At 48.5% G+C, this 19838-nt stretch overlaps 1 protein-coding gene across 1 annotated transcript in view; it reads left to right on the top strand.

Annotated features, from left to right (window-relative positions):
* BTC (betacellulin) overlaps positions 1 to 19415 on the top strand; it is a 47629-nt gene extending 28214 nt beyond the window's left edge. Inside the window, exons 3-6 of the mRNA XM_038759622.1 lie at positions 6276 to 6393; positions 10075 to 10221; positions 13499 to 13612; positions 18859 to 19415. Of these exons, the coding sequence (XP_038615550.1) occupies positions 6276 to 6393; positions 10075 to 10221; positions 13499 to 13610 (377 nt within the window). The 3' untranslated portion in view covers positions 13611 to 13612; positions 18859 to 19415. The remainder of the gene's footprint in view (positions 1 to 6275; positions 6394 to 10074; positions 10222 to 13498; positions 13613 to 18858) is intronic.
* Positions 19416 to 19838: the final 423 nt, after the last annotated feature.

The following is a 19838-nucleotide window of genomic DNA, read 5'->3' as shown; positions in this document are numbered from 1 at the left end:
GGGGCTCACAGTCTCCATCCCCATTTTACAGATGAGGGAACTGCGAAGAAGAATTGTGGTATTTGTGAAGCGCTTACTATGTGCCAGGCACTGTACTAAGCGCTGGGGTGGATACAAGCAAATCGGATTGGACACAGTCCCCGTCCCACCTGGGGCCCAAAGTTTCTGTCCCCATTTTACAGATGAGGGAGCTGAGAAGAAGAAGAACTGTGGTTTTGTGAAGCGCTTAGTATGTGCCAGGCACTGTACTAAGCACTGGATACAAGCAAATCAGGTTGGACACAGTTCCTGTCCCACGGGGTGCTCACAGTCTCCATCCCCATTTTACAGATGAGGGAACTGCGAAGAAGAATTGTGGTATTTGTGAAGCGCTTACTATGTGCCAGGCACTGTACTAAGCGCTGGGGTGGATACAAGCAAATCGGATTGGACACAGTCCCCGTCCCACCTGGGGCCCAAAGTTTCTGTCCCCATTTTACAGATGAGGGAGCTGAGAAGAAGAAGAACTGTGGTTTTGTGAAGCGCTTAGTATGTGCCAGGCACTGTACTAAGCACTGGATACAAGCAAATCAGGTTGGACACAGTTCCTGTCCCACGGGGTGCTCACAGTCTCCATCCCCATTTTACAGATGAGGGAACTGCGAAGAAGAATTGTGGTATTTGTGAAGCGCTTACTATGTGCCAGGCACTGTACTAAGCGCTGGGGTGGATACAAGCAAATCGGATTGGACACAGTCCCTGTCCCACCTGGGGCTCACAGTCTCCAATCCCCATTTTACAGATGAGGGAGCTGAGAAGAAGAAGAATTGTGGTATTTGTGAAGTGCTTACTATGTGCCAGGCACTGTACTAAGCGCTGGATCCAAGCAAATCAGGTTGGACACAGTTCCTGTCCCATGGGGGTTCACAGTCTCCATCCCCATTTTACAGATGAGGGAACTGCGAAGAAGAATTGTGGTATTTGTGAAGCGCTTACTAGGTGCCAGGCACTGTACTAAGCGCTGGATACAAGCAAATCAGGTTGGACACAGTTCCTGTCCCACGTGGGGCTCACAGTCTCCATCCCCATTTTACAGATGAGGGAACTGAGGCCCAGAGAAGGGAAGTGAGTTGCCCAAGGTCACCCAGCAGACCAGCGGAGGAGCCGGGATTCGAACCCATGACCTAATGACTGCCAGGCTGCTTATTGACTGACCGAGAGCTGTTCCTCCTCTGCGGGAGAGGGAAGTTGGGCCCTCACCGACTGGATAGGGGGGAGTCGCGGCTCAGGGCCAGAGATGGAAGTCATTTGAGAAGCACAATTATTCACTCATTCTCCTGGGTGTGGATCGGCAAAAAGAAAAACCCACACCCACTTGGGATTTCTTCCGCATCCTTCTCAAAGGAACGCCAAATTCCTTATAAACATTGATTTGTTAATCCCTGGGACATCCGCCTGGAGAGGTGGGGTGGGACCAGGGTAAGGAGGAGGAATGGGGGGGAGTTCTCTCCCCAATTTAATAATAATAACAATAATAATAATGGTATTTGTTAAGCGCTTACTAGGTGCCAAGCACTGTTCTAAGCGCTGGGGGAGATACAAGGTAAGCAGGTTGTCCTAGGTGGGGCTCAGGCTAAGGAGGAGGAAGGGGAGGAGTTCTCTCCCCAATTTAATAATAATAATAATAATAATAATGGTATTTGTTAAGCGCTTACTAGGTGCCAAGCACTGTTCTAAGCGCTGGGGGAGATACAAGGTAAGCAGGTTGTCCTAGGTGGGGCTCAGGGTAAGGAGGAGGAAGGGGGGGAGTTCTCTCCCCAATTTAATAATAATAATAATAATGGTATTTGTTAAGCGCTTACTAGGTGCCAAGCACTGTTCTAAGCGCTGGGGGAGATACAGGGTAAGCAAGTTGTCCCAGGTGGGGCTCACAGTCTTCATCCCCATTTTCCAGATGAGGGAACTGAGGCTCGGATACGTTAAGTGACTTGCCCAAAGTCACACAGGTGATAAGTGGCTGAGCCAGGATTAGGACCCATGAAGGGTATGGATCCGAGTGCAAGGTGATGCAGAATGGAGAGGCGACAGTTGGAGAGACAGTTGGGGAAAGAGGGTTTAATTGGGGAAGGTCTTGTGGAAGACCTGAGACCTTAATAAGGCTTTGAATGTTTGTTTTGTTTTGTTGTCTGTCTCCCCCTTGCATTCATTCATTCATTCAATCGTATTTATTGAGCGCTTACTGTGTGCAGAGCACTGGACTAAGCGCTTGGGAAGTACAAGTTGGCAACACATAGAGTAGGCTCACATCTAGAAGGGGGAGACAGACAACAAAACCAAACATATTAACAAAATAAAATAAATAGAATAAATATGTACAAATAAAATAAATAGAATACAAACATATATCCATATATACAGGTGGTGTGGGGAGGAGAAGGAGGTAAGGCGGGGGGATGGGGAGCGGGAGGAGGGGGAGGGAAAGGAGGGGGCTCAGTCTGGGAAGGCCTCCTGGAGGAGGTGAGCTCTCAGTAAGGCCTTGTAGACTGTGAGCCCGTTGATGGGTAGGGACTGTCTCTATATGTTGCCGACTTGCACTTCCCAAGCGCTTAGTACAGTGCTCTGCACACAGTAAGCTCTCAATGAACACGATTAAATGAAATGAAAAATGAAAATGACCTTTGACTCCCAAGCCCGGGCTCTTGTCACTAAGCCACGCTGCTTCATTTAGAAACAGGAAAACTGAAGCAGGCAGAAGGGCCTTCCCAAAGGTCAAGTCAGGAATAATAATAATAATAATAATAATGATGGCATTTGTTAAGCGCTTACTATGTGCAAAGCACTGTTCTAAGCGCTGGGGAGGATACAAGGTGATCAGGTTCTCCCACGTGGGGCTTACAGTCTTCATCCCCATTTGACAGATGAGGGAACTGAGGCCCAGAGAAGTGAAGTGATTTGCCCAAAGTCACACAGCTGACAATTGGCAGAGTCGGGATTTGAACCCATGACCTCTGACTCCCAAGCCCATTTGCTCTCCTACAGCAGCCTCCTTATCCCTCGGGAAAATCTCTCTCCCTTGCCTCGTCGGAATATGGTCCTGGTTTCAGGGATACAGTGGGTAACCACCTTTAGAATTCCTTGCATTCGTAATGTGCTTATTATTTTCCAAAGAGCAATCACGTGATCGATCCCATTTGACTTCACGACATCCTGGTGGGAGAGGAGAGGCCAGAATCACCATCCATATTGGGCAGATGAGGAAACTGAGGCACAGGGCTCATCCAAAATAATAACCCTCAAGGCAGAAGGGGAGATGGTCTAGAGTAGTGGTTGGTCTCTTGGTTTTTTTTTTTTAATGACATTTATTAAGCGCTTACTATGTGCAGTTTGGTTGTGGGTTCTAATCCCGGCTCCGCCACTTATCAGCTGTGTGACTTTGGGCAAGTCACTTAACTTCTGTGAGCCTCAGTTCCCTCATCTGTAAAATGGGGATGAAGACTGTGAACCCCATGTGGGACAACCTAGAGAAGCAGTGTGGCTCAGTGGAAAGAGCACGGGCTTTGGAGCCAGAGGGCATGGGTTCGAATCCCAGCTCCACCACGTTTGCTGTGTGACTTTGGGCAAGTCACTTAACTTCTCTGAGCCTCAGTTCCCTCATCTGTAAAACGGGGATTAAGACTGTGAGCCCCACGTGGGACAACCTGATCACCTTGTATCCCCCAGTGCTTAGAACAGTGCTTTGCACATAGTAAGTGCTTAACAAATGCCATTATTATTATTATATCTACCCCAGCGCTTAGAACAGTGCTTGGCACATAGTAAGTGCTTAGCAAATACCATTATTATTATTATTATTATTATTGTTATTATTATTGGGAACTGACAGCCAAGCTAGCAGTTGGAATCAGGGAGAGGTAGGGTGGGGGCTGTGTATTGGACTGAAACCAAATGATGTTAATGTTTTCCAACCAAAGAACCACCTTGGGCTTCTTGTGTGGTGGGAAACTCCGGAGGAATCCTGAAAATGACTGGCTAATGTGAGCCACGGTGGCTACCGAAGCAGATACTGTTAATAACAATGATGATAATAATAGAAACAATTAACAATTAGACTGTGAGCCCGTTGTTGGTTAGGGACCATCTCTATATGTTGCCGACTTGTACTTCCCAAGCGCTTAGTACAGTGCTCTGCACACAGTAAGCGCTCAATAAATACGATTGATTGATTTCCAACCAAAGAACCACCTTGGGCTTCTTGTGTGGTGGGAAACTCAGGAGGAATCCTGAAAATGACTGGCTAATGTGAGCCACGGTGGCTACCGAGGCAGATTCTGTTAATAACAATAATGATAATAATAGAAACAATTAACAATTAGACTGTGAGCCCGTTGTTGGTTAGGGACCATCTCTATATGCTGCCGACTTGTACTTCCCAAGCGCTTAGTACAGTGCTCTGCACACAGTAAGCGCTCAATAAATACGATTGATGATTTCCAACCAAAGAACCACCCTGGGCTTCTTGTGTGGTGGGAAACTCAGGAGGAATCCTGAAAATGACTGGCTAATGTGAGCCACGGTGGCTACCGAGGCAGATACTGTTAATAACAATAATGATAATAATAGAAACAATTAACAATTAGACTGTGAGCCCGTTGTTGGTTAGGGACCATCCCTGTATGTTGCCGATTTGTATTTCCCAAGCGCTTAGTACAGTGCTCTGCACACAGTAAGCGCTCAATAAAGACAGTTGAATGAATTAATGCTATTTGTTAAGCACTTACCACGTGCCAGGCACTGAATTAAGCACTGGGGTAGATCCAAGTTACCTGGGGCTCTCAGTCTTAATCCCCATTTCACGGGTGAGGTAACCGAGGCACAGAGAAGTTAGGTGGCTTGCCCGTGGACACACAGCAGGCAAGTGGCGGAACGGGGATTAGAACCAAGGTCCTCTGCTTCCCAGTTCCGTGCTTTTTCCGCTGGGCCACACTTCTGTACCTCTGCCCCCGACTATTTTCTCAGTGAACCGGGTGTTCCGGGAAGAGCGCTGTTCATTAATTTGTTCAATCGTATTTATTGAGCGCTTACTGTGTGCAGAGCACTGTACTAAGCGCTTGGGAAGTACAATTTGGCAACGTATGGAGACCGTCCCTACCCAACAGCGGGCTCACAGGAGAGCATTAATGACCACGTGCAGGCCACTGGTGTGAAATCAAGTCCTTCGCTCGGGAGCTCGGCCCCAGAGTCTTCCGGCCCCGAAATCTTCCGGGCCTGAAGCCTTCCAGCCCAAGCTTTGTCCGTTGAGGGCGACGGGAATCTCCGTGATCATCCAGTGTGGCTCAATGGAAAGAGCCCGGGCTTGGGCTCCTGTATATATGTATATATGTTTGTACATATTTATTACTCTGTTTATTTATTTTATTTGTACATATCTATTCTATTTATTTTATTTTGTTAGTATGTTTGGTTTTGTTCTCTGTCTCCCCCTTTTAGACTGTGAGCCCACTGTTGGGTAGGGACTGTCTCTATATGTTGCCAATTTGTGCTTCCCAAGCGCTTAGTACAGTGCTCTGCACATAGTAAGCGCTCAATAAATACGATTGATTGATTGATTGATTGATTGGGAGTCAGAGGTCATGGGTTCAAATTCTGGCTCCGCTAATTGTCAGCTGTGTGACTTTGGGCAAGTCACTTCACTTCTCTGGGCCTCAGTGACCTATCTGTAAAATGGGAATAAAGACTGTGAGCCTTCTGTGGGACAACCTGATCCCCTTGTAACCTCCACAGCGCTTAGAACGGTGCTTTGCACATAGCAAGTGCTTAATAAATGCCATTATTATTATTATTATTATTCTTTGGGCCTCAGTTACCTCATCTGTAAAATGGGGATGAAGACTGTGAGCCCCCCCCGTGGGACAACCTGATCACTTGGTAACCTCCCCAGCGCTTAGAACAGTGCTTTGCACTCAGTAAGTGCTTAATAAATGCTATCCTTATTATTATTAAGTCACTTAACTTCTCTGTGCCACAGTTACCTCATCTGTAAAATGAGGATTAAGATTGTGAGCCCCCACCATGGGACAACCTGATCATTTTGTCACTTAACTTCTCTGTGCCACAGTTACCTCATCTGTAAAATGGGGATTAAGATCCATGGGACAACCTGATCATTTTGTAACCTCCCCAGCGCTTAGGACAGTGCTTTGCACATAGTAAGCGCTTAATAAATGCCATCATTAATTAACTAATTAATTCATCATCATCACCCCCCATCTCACCCTTCCATCTCTGATCCTTCTCAGAGAACATCACCCAGTCCCAACGGAGAGGACATTTCTCCAGATGCCCCAAACAGTACAAACATTACTGCGTCAAAGGGAAATGTCGCTACGTGGTGGCCGAGGAGACGCCCGCCTGTGTGTAAGTATCGCTGGCTAACCTGGGCCTGGGCTCACGAGCCGTTAATAATAACGATAATAATAATAATAATGAAAAATAACAATCATTGTGGTAGTTGTTCAGTGCTTACTATGTGCCAAGCACTGTACTAAGTGCTGGAGTAGATACAAGTTAATCAGATCCCAGGCAGGGCTCACGGACTAAGTAGGAAGAAGAAACAGGCATTGAATCCCCATTTTGCAGATGGGGAAACCGAGGCCCAGAAAAGTGACTTGCCCGAGGTCACACACAGCAGGTAAGTGGTGGAACTGGAATTAGAACCCAGGACCTCTCTCAGTCCCATGCTCTTTCCACTAGGCCACACTGCTTCAGCGTCCAGAGCAGGGCATTGGGCACTGTGGGGCAAATAATAATAATAATGATAATGGTGGTATTTGTTTAGCGCTGACTATGTGCCAAGCACTGTTCTAAGCGCTGTGTGGGGGTACAAGGTATTCAAGGTTGTCCCACGTGGGGCTCACAGTCTTAATCCCCATTTTACAGATGAGGGAACTGAGGCCCAGAGAAGTGAAGTGACTTGCCCAAAGTCACCCAGCTGACAAGTGGCGGAGGCGGGATTAGAACCCATGACCTCTGACTCCCAAGCCCGGGCTCTTTCTACTGAGCCACACTGCTTCTCTAAACTGGGAAAGTTGAGAAGTAGCGTGGCCTACAGCCTGGGAGTCGGAAGGACCTGGGTTCTAGTCTCGGCTCTGCCACTTGTCTGCTGTGTGACCTTGGGTAAGTCACTTTTCTGGGCCTCAGTTCCCTCATCTGTGAAATGGGGATTAAGACTGCGAGCCCCGTGTGGGAGAGGAATGGTCCAACCTGGTTATCTTAATAAAATAATGATAATAATTGTGGTATTTGTTAAGTGCTTACTATGTGCCAGGTACTGTACTAAGAGCTACCTTGTATCTACCCCAGTGCTTAGAACAGTGCCTAAGCAGTGTGGGGAAGCAGTGTGGCATAGTGGAAAGAGCATAGGCATGGGAGTCGGAGGTCATGGGTTCTAATCCTGACTCCGGCACTGATCAGCTGTGGGACTGTGGGCAAGTCACTTAACATCTCTGGGCCTCAGTTCCCTCATCTGTAAAATGGGGATGAAGACTGTGAACCCCACGTGGGACAACCTGATGACCTTGTATCTACCCCAGTGCTTACAACAGTGCTTGGCACATAGTAAGCGATTAACAAATGCCATCATCATCATCATCATCTGGCACATAGTAAGTGCTTAACAAATACCATAAAAAAAGGGTCGCCAATCTGTTTCTGGGATGGAATTGGTCCTCCCGCTGAGCGAACGGAAGCGAAGCCTCTCGGATCTTTTTGAGGGCGGAGGTTTGTCCCTGGAAGCGAAGCCTCTCGGATCTTTCCGAGGGCGGGGGTTTGTCCCTTTCGGCCTGTGCGGTCACTCAGGTGGCTCGAACGGCCTGTGGTTTTTCCTGCCCACGCCTGAATACTCGGAGAGAACGGGGGAAATTGGGGTCAGTTGGGCAGCTGCCCTCCCTGGGGGCGGGTTGAGACCAGACTGGCCGTTGAGTTTATAAATAGAGATCGGCGGCATCCCTTGGGCTGGCCGAGGTGGGGAGAGGGATTCAGTTTCAGTACCCACGAGGTTGAGTCCTTGAACCAATCTCCAGTTTTCAGCTTTCTCGGTGGACTGTAAACTCGTTGTGAGGAGAGAAGCAGCGTGGCTCAGTGGAAAGAGCCCGGGCTTTGGAGTCAGAGGGCATGGGTTTGAATTCCGGCTCCGCTAACTGTCAGCTGTGTGACTTCGGGCCAGTCACTTCACTTCTCTGGGCCTCAGTTCCCTCATCTGTAAAATGCGGATTAAGATTGTAAGCCCCCTGTGGGACAACCTGATCACCAAGTGCTTAAAATGGTGCTTTGCACATAGTAAGTGCTTAATAAATGCCATTATTATTATTACTATGTCTGTTTATTGCTGTATGTTCTGCACACAGTAAGCACTCAATCAATACGATTGAATGAATGAATGAATAAATACAACTGAATGAAAGAATGACTCAGGGTTTGTGAGGCAAGACAGCAGCGATCCACTTGACACTTCATTCATTCAGTCATATTTATTGAGTGCTTACTGTGTGCAGAGCACTGTACTAAGCACTTGGGAAGTACAAGTCGGCAAAATATAGAGACGGTCCCTACCCACAATGGGCTCATGGTCTAGAAGGTGGGGAGACAGACAACAAAACAAAACATGTAGACAGGTGTCAAAATCGTCAGAACAAATAGAATTATAGCTGGATGCACATCATTAACAAACTAGAATAGTAAATATGTACAAGTAAAATAAATAGAGTAATAAATCTGTATGAATATATACAGGTGCTGTGGGGAGGGGAAGGAGGTAGGGCAGAGGTGGGGGGATGGGGAGGAGGAAAGGAAAAAGGGGGCTCAGTGTGGGAAGGCCTCCTGGAGGAGGTGAGCTCTCCGTAGGGCTTTGAAGGGAGGAAGAGAGCGAGCTTGGCGGATGTGCGGAGGGAGGGCATTCCCTTGATCATGATCAGGACTCCCTTTAACTGCTAGAGAGAAAAAAAATCTGTGAGAAAAGCAGTTTGGAGATGCAATTCAGAGCTTCTCCCGACTCCTCCAGGGGTCCCACGGCTGAATGGTCCTGGCCAGGACTTTGGGCAAGTCGGTTGACTTCTCTGTGCCTCAGTTACCTCATCTGTGAAGAGGGGATGAAGCCCGTGGGCCCCACGGGGGACAACCTGATCACCTTGTATCTCCCCCAGTGCCACGGTCCTGGCCTAAATACGGCACTGCCCTTTTCCCCTGGGGCCTGGGCCACTGAGACATCATGGGTCATTCCCATTTCCAGGGAAACCTGAAACGTACCTTGCAGATGCTGGACATTCCTCGGGAATTTGGGCGATGGTCTCCTGAAATATCGCAGAAGTGGTGTTCCGTCCTCTGTCCTCTGAGGAGATTTGGGGTCTGACACCACACACCCGCTCGCCTGGGAAAACACGGCTATTTTGGCCGGGATGTTTGTCGGATACTGTCTTTGGGAAGGGGCTCTCAGCCCCTTTCAGACTTAGGAAGGTCTCCCTGACATCCGGGATACCCTGCCGCTTGTATCCCACCTGGCTCCAGGGGAGACAGGGTGACTCCCTCGTTCATTCATTATTATCATTACCATCACTATCATTAGCCATTATTATTGAGAAGCAGCGTGGCTCAGTGGAAAGAGCCCGGGCTTTGGAGTCAGAGGTCATGGGTTCAAATCCCAGCTCCACCAATTGTCAGCTGTGTGACTTTGGGACAGTCACTTCACTTATCTGGGCCTCAGTTCCCTCATCTGTAAAATGGGGATTAAGATTGTGAGCCCCACGTGGGACAACCTGATCACCTTGTATCCCCCCAGCGCTTAGAACAGTGCTATGCACATAGTAAGCACTTAACAAATACTAGTATTATTATTATTCATTCATTTAATCATATTTATTGAGCGCTTACTGTGTGCAGAGCACTGTACTAAGTACAAGTTGGCAACATATAGAGACGGTCCCTACCCAACAATGGGCTCACAGTCTAGAAGAGGGAGACAGACAGGTTTGGAGAACGGACATCAGAGATTCTTGATGAATGCATTACAGATTTTTCTTCTTCCTTACTGCTCTTTCCCTGCAGCTGTGAGAAGGGCTACATTGGAGCCAGATGCGAACGGGCTGATTTATTCTACTTGCGGGGAGACCGAGGACAGATTGTGGTGATTTGTCTGATAGCAGCTATGACGACAATGATCATCCTAGTGATCTGCATATGTTCATTTAGCCAGTAAGTATCATCATAATAATCACTGTGGTATTTAATTCATTCATTCAATCATATTTATTGAGCACTTACTGTGTGCAGAGCACTGGACTAAGCGCTTGGGAAGTACAAGTTTGCAACATAAATAGAGACAGTCCCTACCCAATACTGCTACTACTAATAATAATGATGGTATTTGTTAAGCACTTACTATGTGCCAAGCACTGTTCTAAGCGCTGGGGTAGATACAGTGTGATCAGGTTGTCCCAAGTGGGGCTCGCAGTCTTAATCCCCATTTGACAGATGAGGTAACTGACACACAGAGAAATTACGTGACTTGCCCAAAGTCACACATCTGACCAGTGATGGAGCCGGGATTAGAACCCACAACCTCTGACTCCCAAGCCCGGGCTCTTTCCTCTAAGCTCCAAAGTGCTTACTATGTGCCAGGCGCTGTTCTAAGCGCTGGGGTAGATAACAAGATAATCGGGTCAGACATGGTCCCTGTCCCACATAGGGCTCATGGTCTTCATCCCCATTTTACAGATGAGGGAACTGAGACCCAGAGAAGTGGAGTGACTTTCCCAAGGTCACACCGCAGGCAAGTAGCAGAGCCGGGATTAGAACCCACATCCTTCTGACTCTTAGGCCTGTGCTCTTTCCACTAGGCCACACTGCTTCTCACATACATATAAATATGTGTATATATATGGGTATAGCTGTCCTCACTGTGAAGATAATAATAATAATAATAATGATGACTTTTGTTAAGCGCTTACTATGTGCAAAGCACTATTCTAAGCGCTGGGGAGGATACAAGGTGATCAGGTTGTCCCATGTGGGACTCACAGTCTTAATCCCCATTTTACAGATAAGGGAACTGAGGCCCAGAGAAGTGAAGTGACTTGCCCAAAATCACACAGGTGACAATTGGCGGAGCTGGTATTTGAACCCATGACCTCTGACTCCAAAGCCGGGGCTCTTTCCACTGAGCCACGCTGCTTCCCACTGTCAGGATGACACTGTGGACATTCATGACATTCATTGATTCATTCAATCGTATTTATTGAGCGCTTACTGTGTGCAGAACACTGTACTAAGTGCTTGGGAATTACAAGTTGGTAACATATAGAGACGGTCCCTACCCAACAACAACGGGCTCACACATCCTATCCATACGTGTGTGGGGTTGTTGATACCCTCCTCTGCATTGTCCTGCCTTCCTCCCATCCATCCATCCATCCATCCATGGTTATTTTTTGAGCTCTCTGACCTCAAGAACCGTACAGTCTACAGGGAGGAGAGACACTAAAATTCATTCATTCATTCAATCGTATTTATTGAGCGCTTACTGTGTGCACTGGACTAAGTGCTTGGAAAGTACAATTCGGCAACAGATAGAGACGGTCCCTACCCAACAATGGGCTCACGGTCTAGATGGGGGAGACGGACAGTGAAACAAACCATGGAGACAGGTGTCAATGCCATCAAAATAGATAAATAGAATTATAGCTATCTCCGCATCATTAATAAAATAAATAGAGTAATAAATAGGTACAGATAGACACAAGTGCTGTGGGGAGGGGAAGGGGGAAGGGCGGAGGAGGAGAGGAAAAAGAGGGGGCTGAGTGTGAGAAGGCCTCCTGGAGGAGGTGAGCTCTCAGTAGGGCTTTGAAGAGAGGAAGACAGCTGAAGAGGGAGGGCATTCCAGGCCAGATTGGAATAAATTAGAGATTGGTGAGGCAGCAATCAATCAATCAATCAATCATATTTATAGAGCGCTTACTGTGTGCAGAGCACTGTACTAAGCGCTTGGGAAGTCCAAGTCAGCAACATATAGAGATGGTCCCTACCCAACAGTGGGCTCACAGTCTGGAAATATAAGGAGATGTAGAGAAACGGTGCAGGGGTGGTTGGAGGTGAGTCCCAAAGAGCTCTGGGAGTACATTCATTCATTCAGTCATACTTGTTGAGTACTTGCTGTGTGCAGAGCACTGTACTGAGTGCTTGGGAGAGTGCAATACACAAACAGGCAGCGTCGTGTAGTGGCTAGAGCCCAGGCCTGGGCTCCGCCACTCGTCTGCTGTGTGCCTTTGGGCAAATCACTTCACTTCCCTGTGCCTCAGTTCCCTCATCTGCGAAATGGGGATGAAGACTGTAAGCCCCACGTGGGACAGGGACTGTGTCCAACCCGATTACGTTTGTATCCACCCTGGTGCTTAATACAGTACAGTGCTAAGTGCTTAGTACAGTGCTCTGCACACAGTAAGTGCTCAATAAATATGATTGAATGAATGCCTGGTACACAGTAAGCATAATTATCCCCGCCTCTAGACTGTGAGCCCGTTGTGGGCAGGGATTGGCTCTCTTTATTGCTGTATTGTACTTTCCAAGCGCTTAGTAAAGTGCTCTGCACGCAGTTAAGCATTCAATAAATACGATTGAATGACTGAATGAATGAATACAGACCCAAGTTCTCAGCACTTAGGAAACTAGAACACTAGAATACTGGTGGGGGATGAGAAGCAGTGTGGCTCAGTGGAACGAGCCCGGGCATTGGAGTCAGAGGTCATGGGTTCAAATCCCGGCTCCACCAATTGTCAGCTGCGTGACTTTGGGCAAGTCACTTAACTTCTCTGGGCCTCAGTTCCCTCATCTGTCAAATGGAGATGAAGACCGTGAGCCCCTTGTGGGACAACCTCATCACCTTGTATCCCCCCCAGTGCTTAGAACAGTGCTTTGCACATAGTAAGTGCTTAATAAATGCCATCATCATTATTATTATTATCCAGATGTACTGTGCGTGCCAACACACAAATACACACACTTTTCCAGCTCTCCGAGTCCACCACCCCTCCGGCCCTGAAGAAATCCAGGCCAGTTCCCAGAAAGGGGAGAAGGGAATAATAACAATAATGATGGTATTTGTTAAGTGCTTACTATGTGCAAAGCACCGTTTTAAGCGCTGGTGGGTTACAAGGTGATCAGGTTGTCCCACGTGGGGCTCACAGTCTCCATCCCCATTTTACAGATAAGGGAACTGAGGCCCAGAGAAGTTAAGCGACTTGCCCCAAGTCACCCAGCTGACAATTGGCGGAGCTGGGATTAGAACCCATGACCTGTGACTCCAAAGCCCGGGCTCTTTCCACTGAGCCACGCCGCTTCTCAAGGGAAGCCCTTGATGTGGAGTGAGAGGGGGACAAACCAAACTCGTGGCGGGAAAATCCCGGCCCTCCTCTCCTGTGGGTGAACTTTGCCTCATTCCGGGGCTCTGATTAACCGCTGGACTTTCCTCTCCAAGCCCCTTTCGGAAGCGCCGCAAGAGGAGGAAGCCGGAAGAAATGGACACATTGGATAAGGAGTCTGCTCCGAAGCCCGAGGGCACCGAAGAGGTCGATACTGACATTGCCTAAGGGTGAGTGAGCCGGTCAGACAGTCCATCACCTCCTCCAGGAGGCCTTCCCAGACTGAGCCCCTTCCTTCCTCTCCCCCTCATCCCCTTCTCCATCCCCCCATCTTACCTCCTTCCCTTCCCCACAGCACCTGTATATATGTATATATGTTTGTACAGATTTATTCATCTATTTATTTATTTTACTTGTACATATCTATTCTATTTATTTTATTTTGTTCGTATGTTTGGTTTTGTTCTCTGTCTCCCCCTTTTAGACTGTGAGCCCACTGTTGGGTAGGGACTGTCTCTATATGTTGCCAACTTGGACTTCCCAAGCGCTTAGTACAGTGCTCCGCACACAGTAAGCGCTCAATAAATACGATTGATGATGATGATGATTTACCGACGCCTACTGTGTGCCGAGCACTGTGTTTTCACTTGCCCAACTTCCTGAACCGGGAAGCATTGCGGCCTGCTAGAAAGAGCAAGGGCCGGGAGTCAGGGCAACTGGGTTCTAATCCTGACTCTAACACTTAATAATAATAAATAATAATGGCATTTGTTGAGCACTTACTATGTGCCAGGCACTGTACTAAGCGCTGGGGTGGATACAAGCAAATTTGGTTGGGCACAGTCCCTGTCCCACGCGGGGCTCACGCTCTCCATCCCCATTTTACAAATGAGGGAACTGAGGCTCGGAGAAGTGAAGTGACTTGCCCAAGGTCACCCAGCAGACAAGAGAAGCAGCGTGGCTCAGTGGAAAGGGCCCGGGCTTTGGAGTCAGAGGTCATGGGTTCAAATCCCAGCTCCACCAGTTGTCAGCTGTGTGACTTTGGGCAAGTCACTTCACTTCTCTGGGCCTCAGTTACCTCATCTGTAAAATGGGGATGAAGACTGTGAGCTCCCTGTGGGACAACATGATCACCTCGTAACATCCCCAGCGCTTAGAACAGTGCTTTGCACATAGTAAGCGCTTAATAAATGCCATCATTATTATTATTAAGTGGCAGGACAGGGATTAGAACTCACGACCTTCTGACTTCCCAGGCCAGTGCTCTATCTACCATGCCATGCTGGGTGACTTGGGGGAAATTACTTAACTTCTCTGCGCCTCCGTTTCCTCAACTGCAAAATGGGGATTCAATATTTAGGCTTCGAACCCCATGTGGGACAGGGACTGTGTCTGGCCTGATTAGCTTGTATCTACCCCAGTGCTTAAAACTGGGCTTGGCCCGTCGTAAGCACCTAACAAATATGATAAAAATAATAATAGTAATGGTCGATTGTATTTATTGAGCCCTTACTGTGAGCTGAGTACTGTACTAAGCGCTTGGGAGAGGAGAAGCAGCTTGGCTCAGTGGAAATAATAACAATAATGGCATTTATTAAGCACTTACTATCTATCAATCAATCAATCAATCAATCGTATTTACTGAGCGCTTACTGTGTGCAGAGCACTGTACTAAGCGCTTGGGAAGTACAAGTTGGCAACATATAGAGACAGTCCCTACCCAACAGTGGGCTCACAGTCTAAAAGGGGGAGACAGAGAACAAAACTAAGCATACTAACAAAATAAAATAAATAGAATAGATATGTACAAGTAAAATAAATAAATAAATAAATAGAGTAATAAATCTGTACAAACATATATACATATGTACAGGTGCTGTGGGGAAGGGAAGGAGGTAAGATGGGTGGGATGGAGAGGGGGACAAGGGGCAGAGGAAGTGCAAAGCACTGTTCTAAGCGCTGGAAAGAGCCCAGACTTTGGAGTCAGAGGTCATGGGTTCAAATTCTGGCTCCTCCAATTCTCAACTATGTGACTTTGGGCAGGTCACTTAACTTCTCTGTGTCTCAGTTACTTCATCTGTAAAATGGGGATGAAGACTGTGAGCCCCCCTCTGTGGGACAACTTGATCACCTTGTAACCTCCCCAGTGCTTAGAACAGTGCTTTGCACATAGTAAGCACTTAATAAATGCCATCATTATTATTAAGCCGTCGAGTCGTTTCTGACCTGTAGTGATGCCGTGGACACATCTCTCCCAGGACGGCCTATCTCCATCTGCAGTCGTTCTGGCAGTGTCTCCGTAGAGTTTTCTCGGTAAAAATCCGGCACAGTATAGCAATATAACAGGCACATTCCCTGCCCACAACGAGCATACGTTACATGTTACAATGACATTAAGAGAAATAATTGAATGACAGATACAGACATAATAATATGGAGCTTTCAATCCGCCCTGAATATCAATCAATCAATCAATCGTATTTATTGAGCGCTTACTATGTGCAGAGCACTGTACTAAGTGCTTGGGAAGTACAAATTGGCATCACATAGAGACAGTCCCTACCCAACAGTGGGCTCACAGTCTAAAAGGGGGAGACAGAGAACAGAACCAAACATACCAACAAAATAAAATAAGTAGGATAGAAATGTACAAGTAAAATAAATAAATGAATAAATAAATAGAGTAATAAATATGTACAACCATATATACATATATACAGGTGCCGTGGGGAAGGGAAGGAGGTAAGATGGGGGGATGGAGAGGGGGACGAGGGGGAGAGGAAAGAAGGGGCTCAGTCTGGGAAGGCCTCCTGGAGGAGGTGAGCTCTCAGCAGGGCCTTGAAGGGAGGAAGAGAGCTAGCTTGGCGGATGGGCAGAGGGAGGGCATTCCAGGCCCGGGGGATGACGTGGGCCGGGGGTCGATGGCGGGACAGGCGAGAGCGAGGTACGGTGAGGAGATTAGTGGTGGAGGAGCGGAGGGTGCAGGCTGGGCAGTAGAAGGAGAGAAGGGAGGTGAGGTAGGAGGGGGCGACGTGACGGACAGCCTTGAAGCCCAGGGTGAGGAGTTTCTGCCTGATGCGCAGATTGATCGGTAGCCATTGGAGGTTTTTGAGGAGGGGAGTAATATGTCCAGAGCGTTTCTGGACAAAGATAATCCGGGCAGCAGCATGGAGTATGGATTGAAGTGGAGAGAGACACGAGGATGGGAGATCAGAGAGAAGGCTAGTGCAGTAGTCCAGACGGGATAGGATGAGAGCTTGCATGAGAAGGGGAGCGGTTTGGATGGAGAGGAAAGGGCGGATCTTGGCAATGTTGCGGAGCTGAGACCGGCAGGTTTTGGTGACGGCTTGGATGTGAGGGGTGAATGAGAGAGCGGAGTCGAGGATGACACCAAGGTTGCGGGCTTGTGAGACGGGAAGGATGGTAGTGCCGTCAACAGAGATGGGAAAGTCAGGGAGAGGGCAGGGTTTGGGAGGGAAGACAAGGAGCTCAGTCTTCGACATGTTGAGCTTTAGGTGGCGGGCGGACATCCAGATGGAGATGTCCTAAAGGCAGGAGGAGATGCGAGCCTGGAGGGAGGGGGAGAGAGCAGGGGCAGAGATGTAGATCTGGGTGTCATCAGCGTAGAGATGATAGTTGAAGCCGTGGGAGCGAATGAGGTCACCAAGGGAGTGCGTGTAGATTGAGAACAGAAGGGGACCAAGCACTGAACCTTGGGGAACCCCCACAGTAAGAGGATGGGAGGGGGAGGAGGAGCCTGCAAAAGAGACTGAGAAAGAACGACCGGAGAGATAAGAGGAGAACCAGGAGAGGACGGAGTCTGTGAAGCCAAGGTCAGATAACGTGTGGAGGAGAAGGGGGTGGTCCACAGTGTCAAAGGCAGCTGAGAGGTCGAGGAGGATTAGGACAGAGTATGAGCCGTTGGATTTGGCAAGCAGGAGGTCATTGGTGACCTTTGAGAGCGCAGTTTCCGTGGAATGAAGGGGACGGAAGCCAGACTGGAGGGGGTCGAGGAGAGAGTTGTTGTTGAGGAATTCTAGGCAGCGCGTGTAGACAACTCGTTCAAGGAGTTTGGAAAGGAATGGTAGGAGGGATATGGGACGATAACTAGAAGGTGAGGTGGGGTCAAGAGAGGGTTTTTTTAGGATGGGAGAGACATGGGCATGTTTGAAGGCAGAGGGGAAGGAACCAGTGGAGAGTGAGCGGTTGAAGATGGAAGTTAAGGAGGGGAGAAGGGATGGAGTGAGAGATTTCATAAGATGAGAGGGAATGGGGTCAGAAGCACAGGTGGCCGGAGTAGCACTTGAGAGGAGGGAGGAGAGTTCCTCTGAGGATACCGCTGGGAAGGATGGGAGAGTAGCAGAGAGTGTTGAGAGCCGGGGGGTTGGAGAAAGGGGGGAAGAGACTTTGGGGAGGTCGGACCTGATGGATTTAATTTTGTGAATACCTGGTTTGGTGGATTGAGTCCCTGCCCCCACAGTTTTTACCATCCCCCCATTCCCCACCAAGAGTTTCCTGGCCTGTACTTAATAATAATAATAATAATGGCATTTGTAAAGCGCTTACTATGTGCAAAGCACCGTTCTAAGCACTGGGGAGGTTACAAGGTGATCAGGTTGTCCCACATGGGGCTCATAGTCTTAATCCCCATTTTACAGAGGAGGGAACTGAGGCCCAGAGAAGTGAAGTGACTTGCCCAAAGTCACCCAGCTGACAAGTGGTGGAGCCGGGATTTGAACCCATGATCTCTAACTCCCAAGCCTGGGCTCTTTCCACTGAGCCACGCTGCTACGTGGTTTTCAGTCTTCAGCATTCAACTGCATTTTGGGGCTATTTATTTATTTATTCATTCAATCTTATTTATTGAGAGCTTACTGTGTGCAGAGCACTGTAGTAAGTGCTTGGGAAGTGCAAATCGGCAACATTTAGAGACGGTCCCTACCCAACAACGGGTTGGAAGCACTATGTGGGGCAGGGAACGCTGTCTGACCTGATTATCTTGTATCCACCCCAGCACTTTGTAGAGTGTTTAGCACGTAATAAGCGCTTAACAAATATCATAGTCATCATGATTATCCTTTGGGGTCACAAATGTGGGCTTCGCATCGCCTATTTCTTTCAAGAAATCTCAGGTGACGGCAGCAGATGGGTGTATTCTTAGCTATCATGGGGCCTTTTGGGGAGCTCAGGACTCTGGAAATTTTGTTAGTTAGAGAAAAGTTGAGTATTTTGAGGCTTTTGAGTAGCTCGACCAAGTTCGACCCTCTAGGCTGTAAGCTCGTGGGCAGGGAACGTGTCGGTTTATTGTTATATCGTACTCTCCCAAGTGCTTAGCATGGAGCTCTGTACACAGTAAGCGCTCAATAAATACAACTGAATGAATGAATGACCCCATCTGTCCCCATCAATTGGGGGTAATCCAAGGGGCGGGGAGGCTTCAGGATGAATCCCATTTGGTGTCTTGTGTTTCATGCAGCTTTGCGAAGCGACGCGGCCCAGCCTCCCAGGGCCCGGCTACATTCCCGACCCCCACTGGGAAGCTTCTCCCGTCTCCGGAGCCCTCGGGCCGGCACAGAGCAAGCCTGGTGGGCTTCCTGCATGCCACCCGGAATGGGAGGAAGCCCGGTTGTGGGCAGCGGACCCGGCCAGATCCGTGCGGGGTGGACTCCCCCGGAAGGCCCTCCAGGATACTGCCCAGAACCCCCAGCCCTTCCCCTCCGTCCAGCAGCTCCGAGCCCAGCAGCTCTCCGGGAATTCGGCTGGACCAGCACCCCGAGGGCCGGAGATGCCCCATGGCGGGGGAGGGACCGCTGACCCGACGACTGGCTTGGCCCCAAAGGAAGGCTCGCCGTCCACTTTGTTTCTCTTCTCCCGCCTCTTGGGCCGCCGAAAGTGCCTTCAACCCATGCCTATTTCTCCAGGCCCTTAGTTTTCCACGTGTATTGGAAAAAGCGGCATTCCCTGTTGCTAGTGCCTTGAAACGTTCGTCCTAGGGAAAGGAAAAGCAATAAAAGTGTTTGGTTTCCTTTGTAACGTGGAAGGTCTTTTTGTCGACATCAGAGACGAGGCGGCGGCCCGTCCTCAGAGACTCGGGACGCAGGGAGATGACAAGTTGCTTTTTCTGATGTGGTTTGGGGAAAAATGGTACTGATGATTTCTCAGGAAAGCAGGGCCCCAGAGGGTAAAAACATGGTCATTTTTGCACCTGGAAAGAGAAAGCTGGATTGGTGAGAAGTGGAGAAGGGAGAAAAGGCTGGTTCCTCAGTGGCCACCTTCACCTCCATGAAGGAATAATAATAATAATTGCGGTATCTGTTAAGCGCTTACTACGTGCCAGGCCCCGAACTAAGCACTGGGGTGGATAAAAGCAAATCAGGTTGGACACAGTCTCTGACACATGTAGGGCTCACAGTTTCAATCCCCGTTTGACAGATGAGGTAACTGAGGCCCAGAGAA

The sequence above is a fragment of the Tachyglossus aculeatus genome, chromosome 17 (genome assembly GCF_015852505.1).
Source record: "Tachyglossus aculeatus isolate mTacAcu1 chromosome 17, mTacAcu1.pri, whole genome shotgun sequence".
Lineage (NCBI taxonomy): Eukaryota > Metazoa > Chordata > Mammalia > Monotremata > Tachyglossidae > Tachyglossus > Tachyglossus aculeatus.
This window is presented reverse-complemented; position numbering and strand designations above follow the sequence as displayed.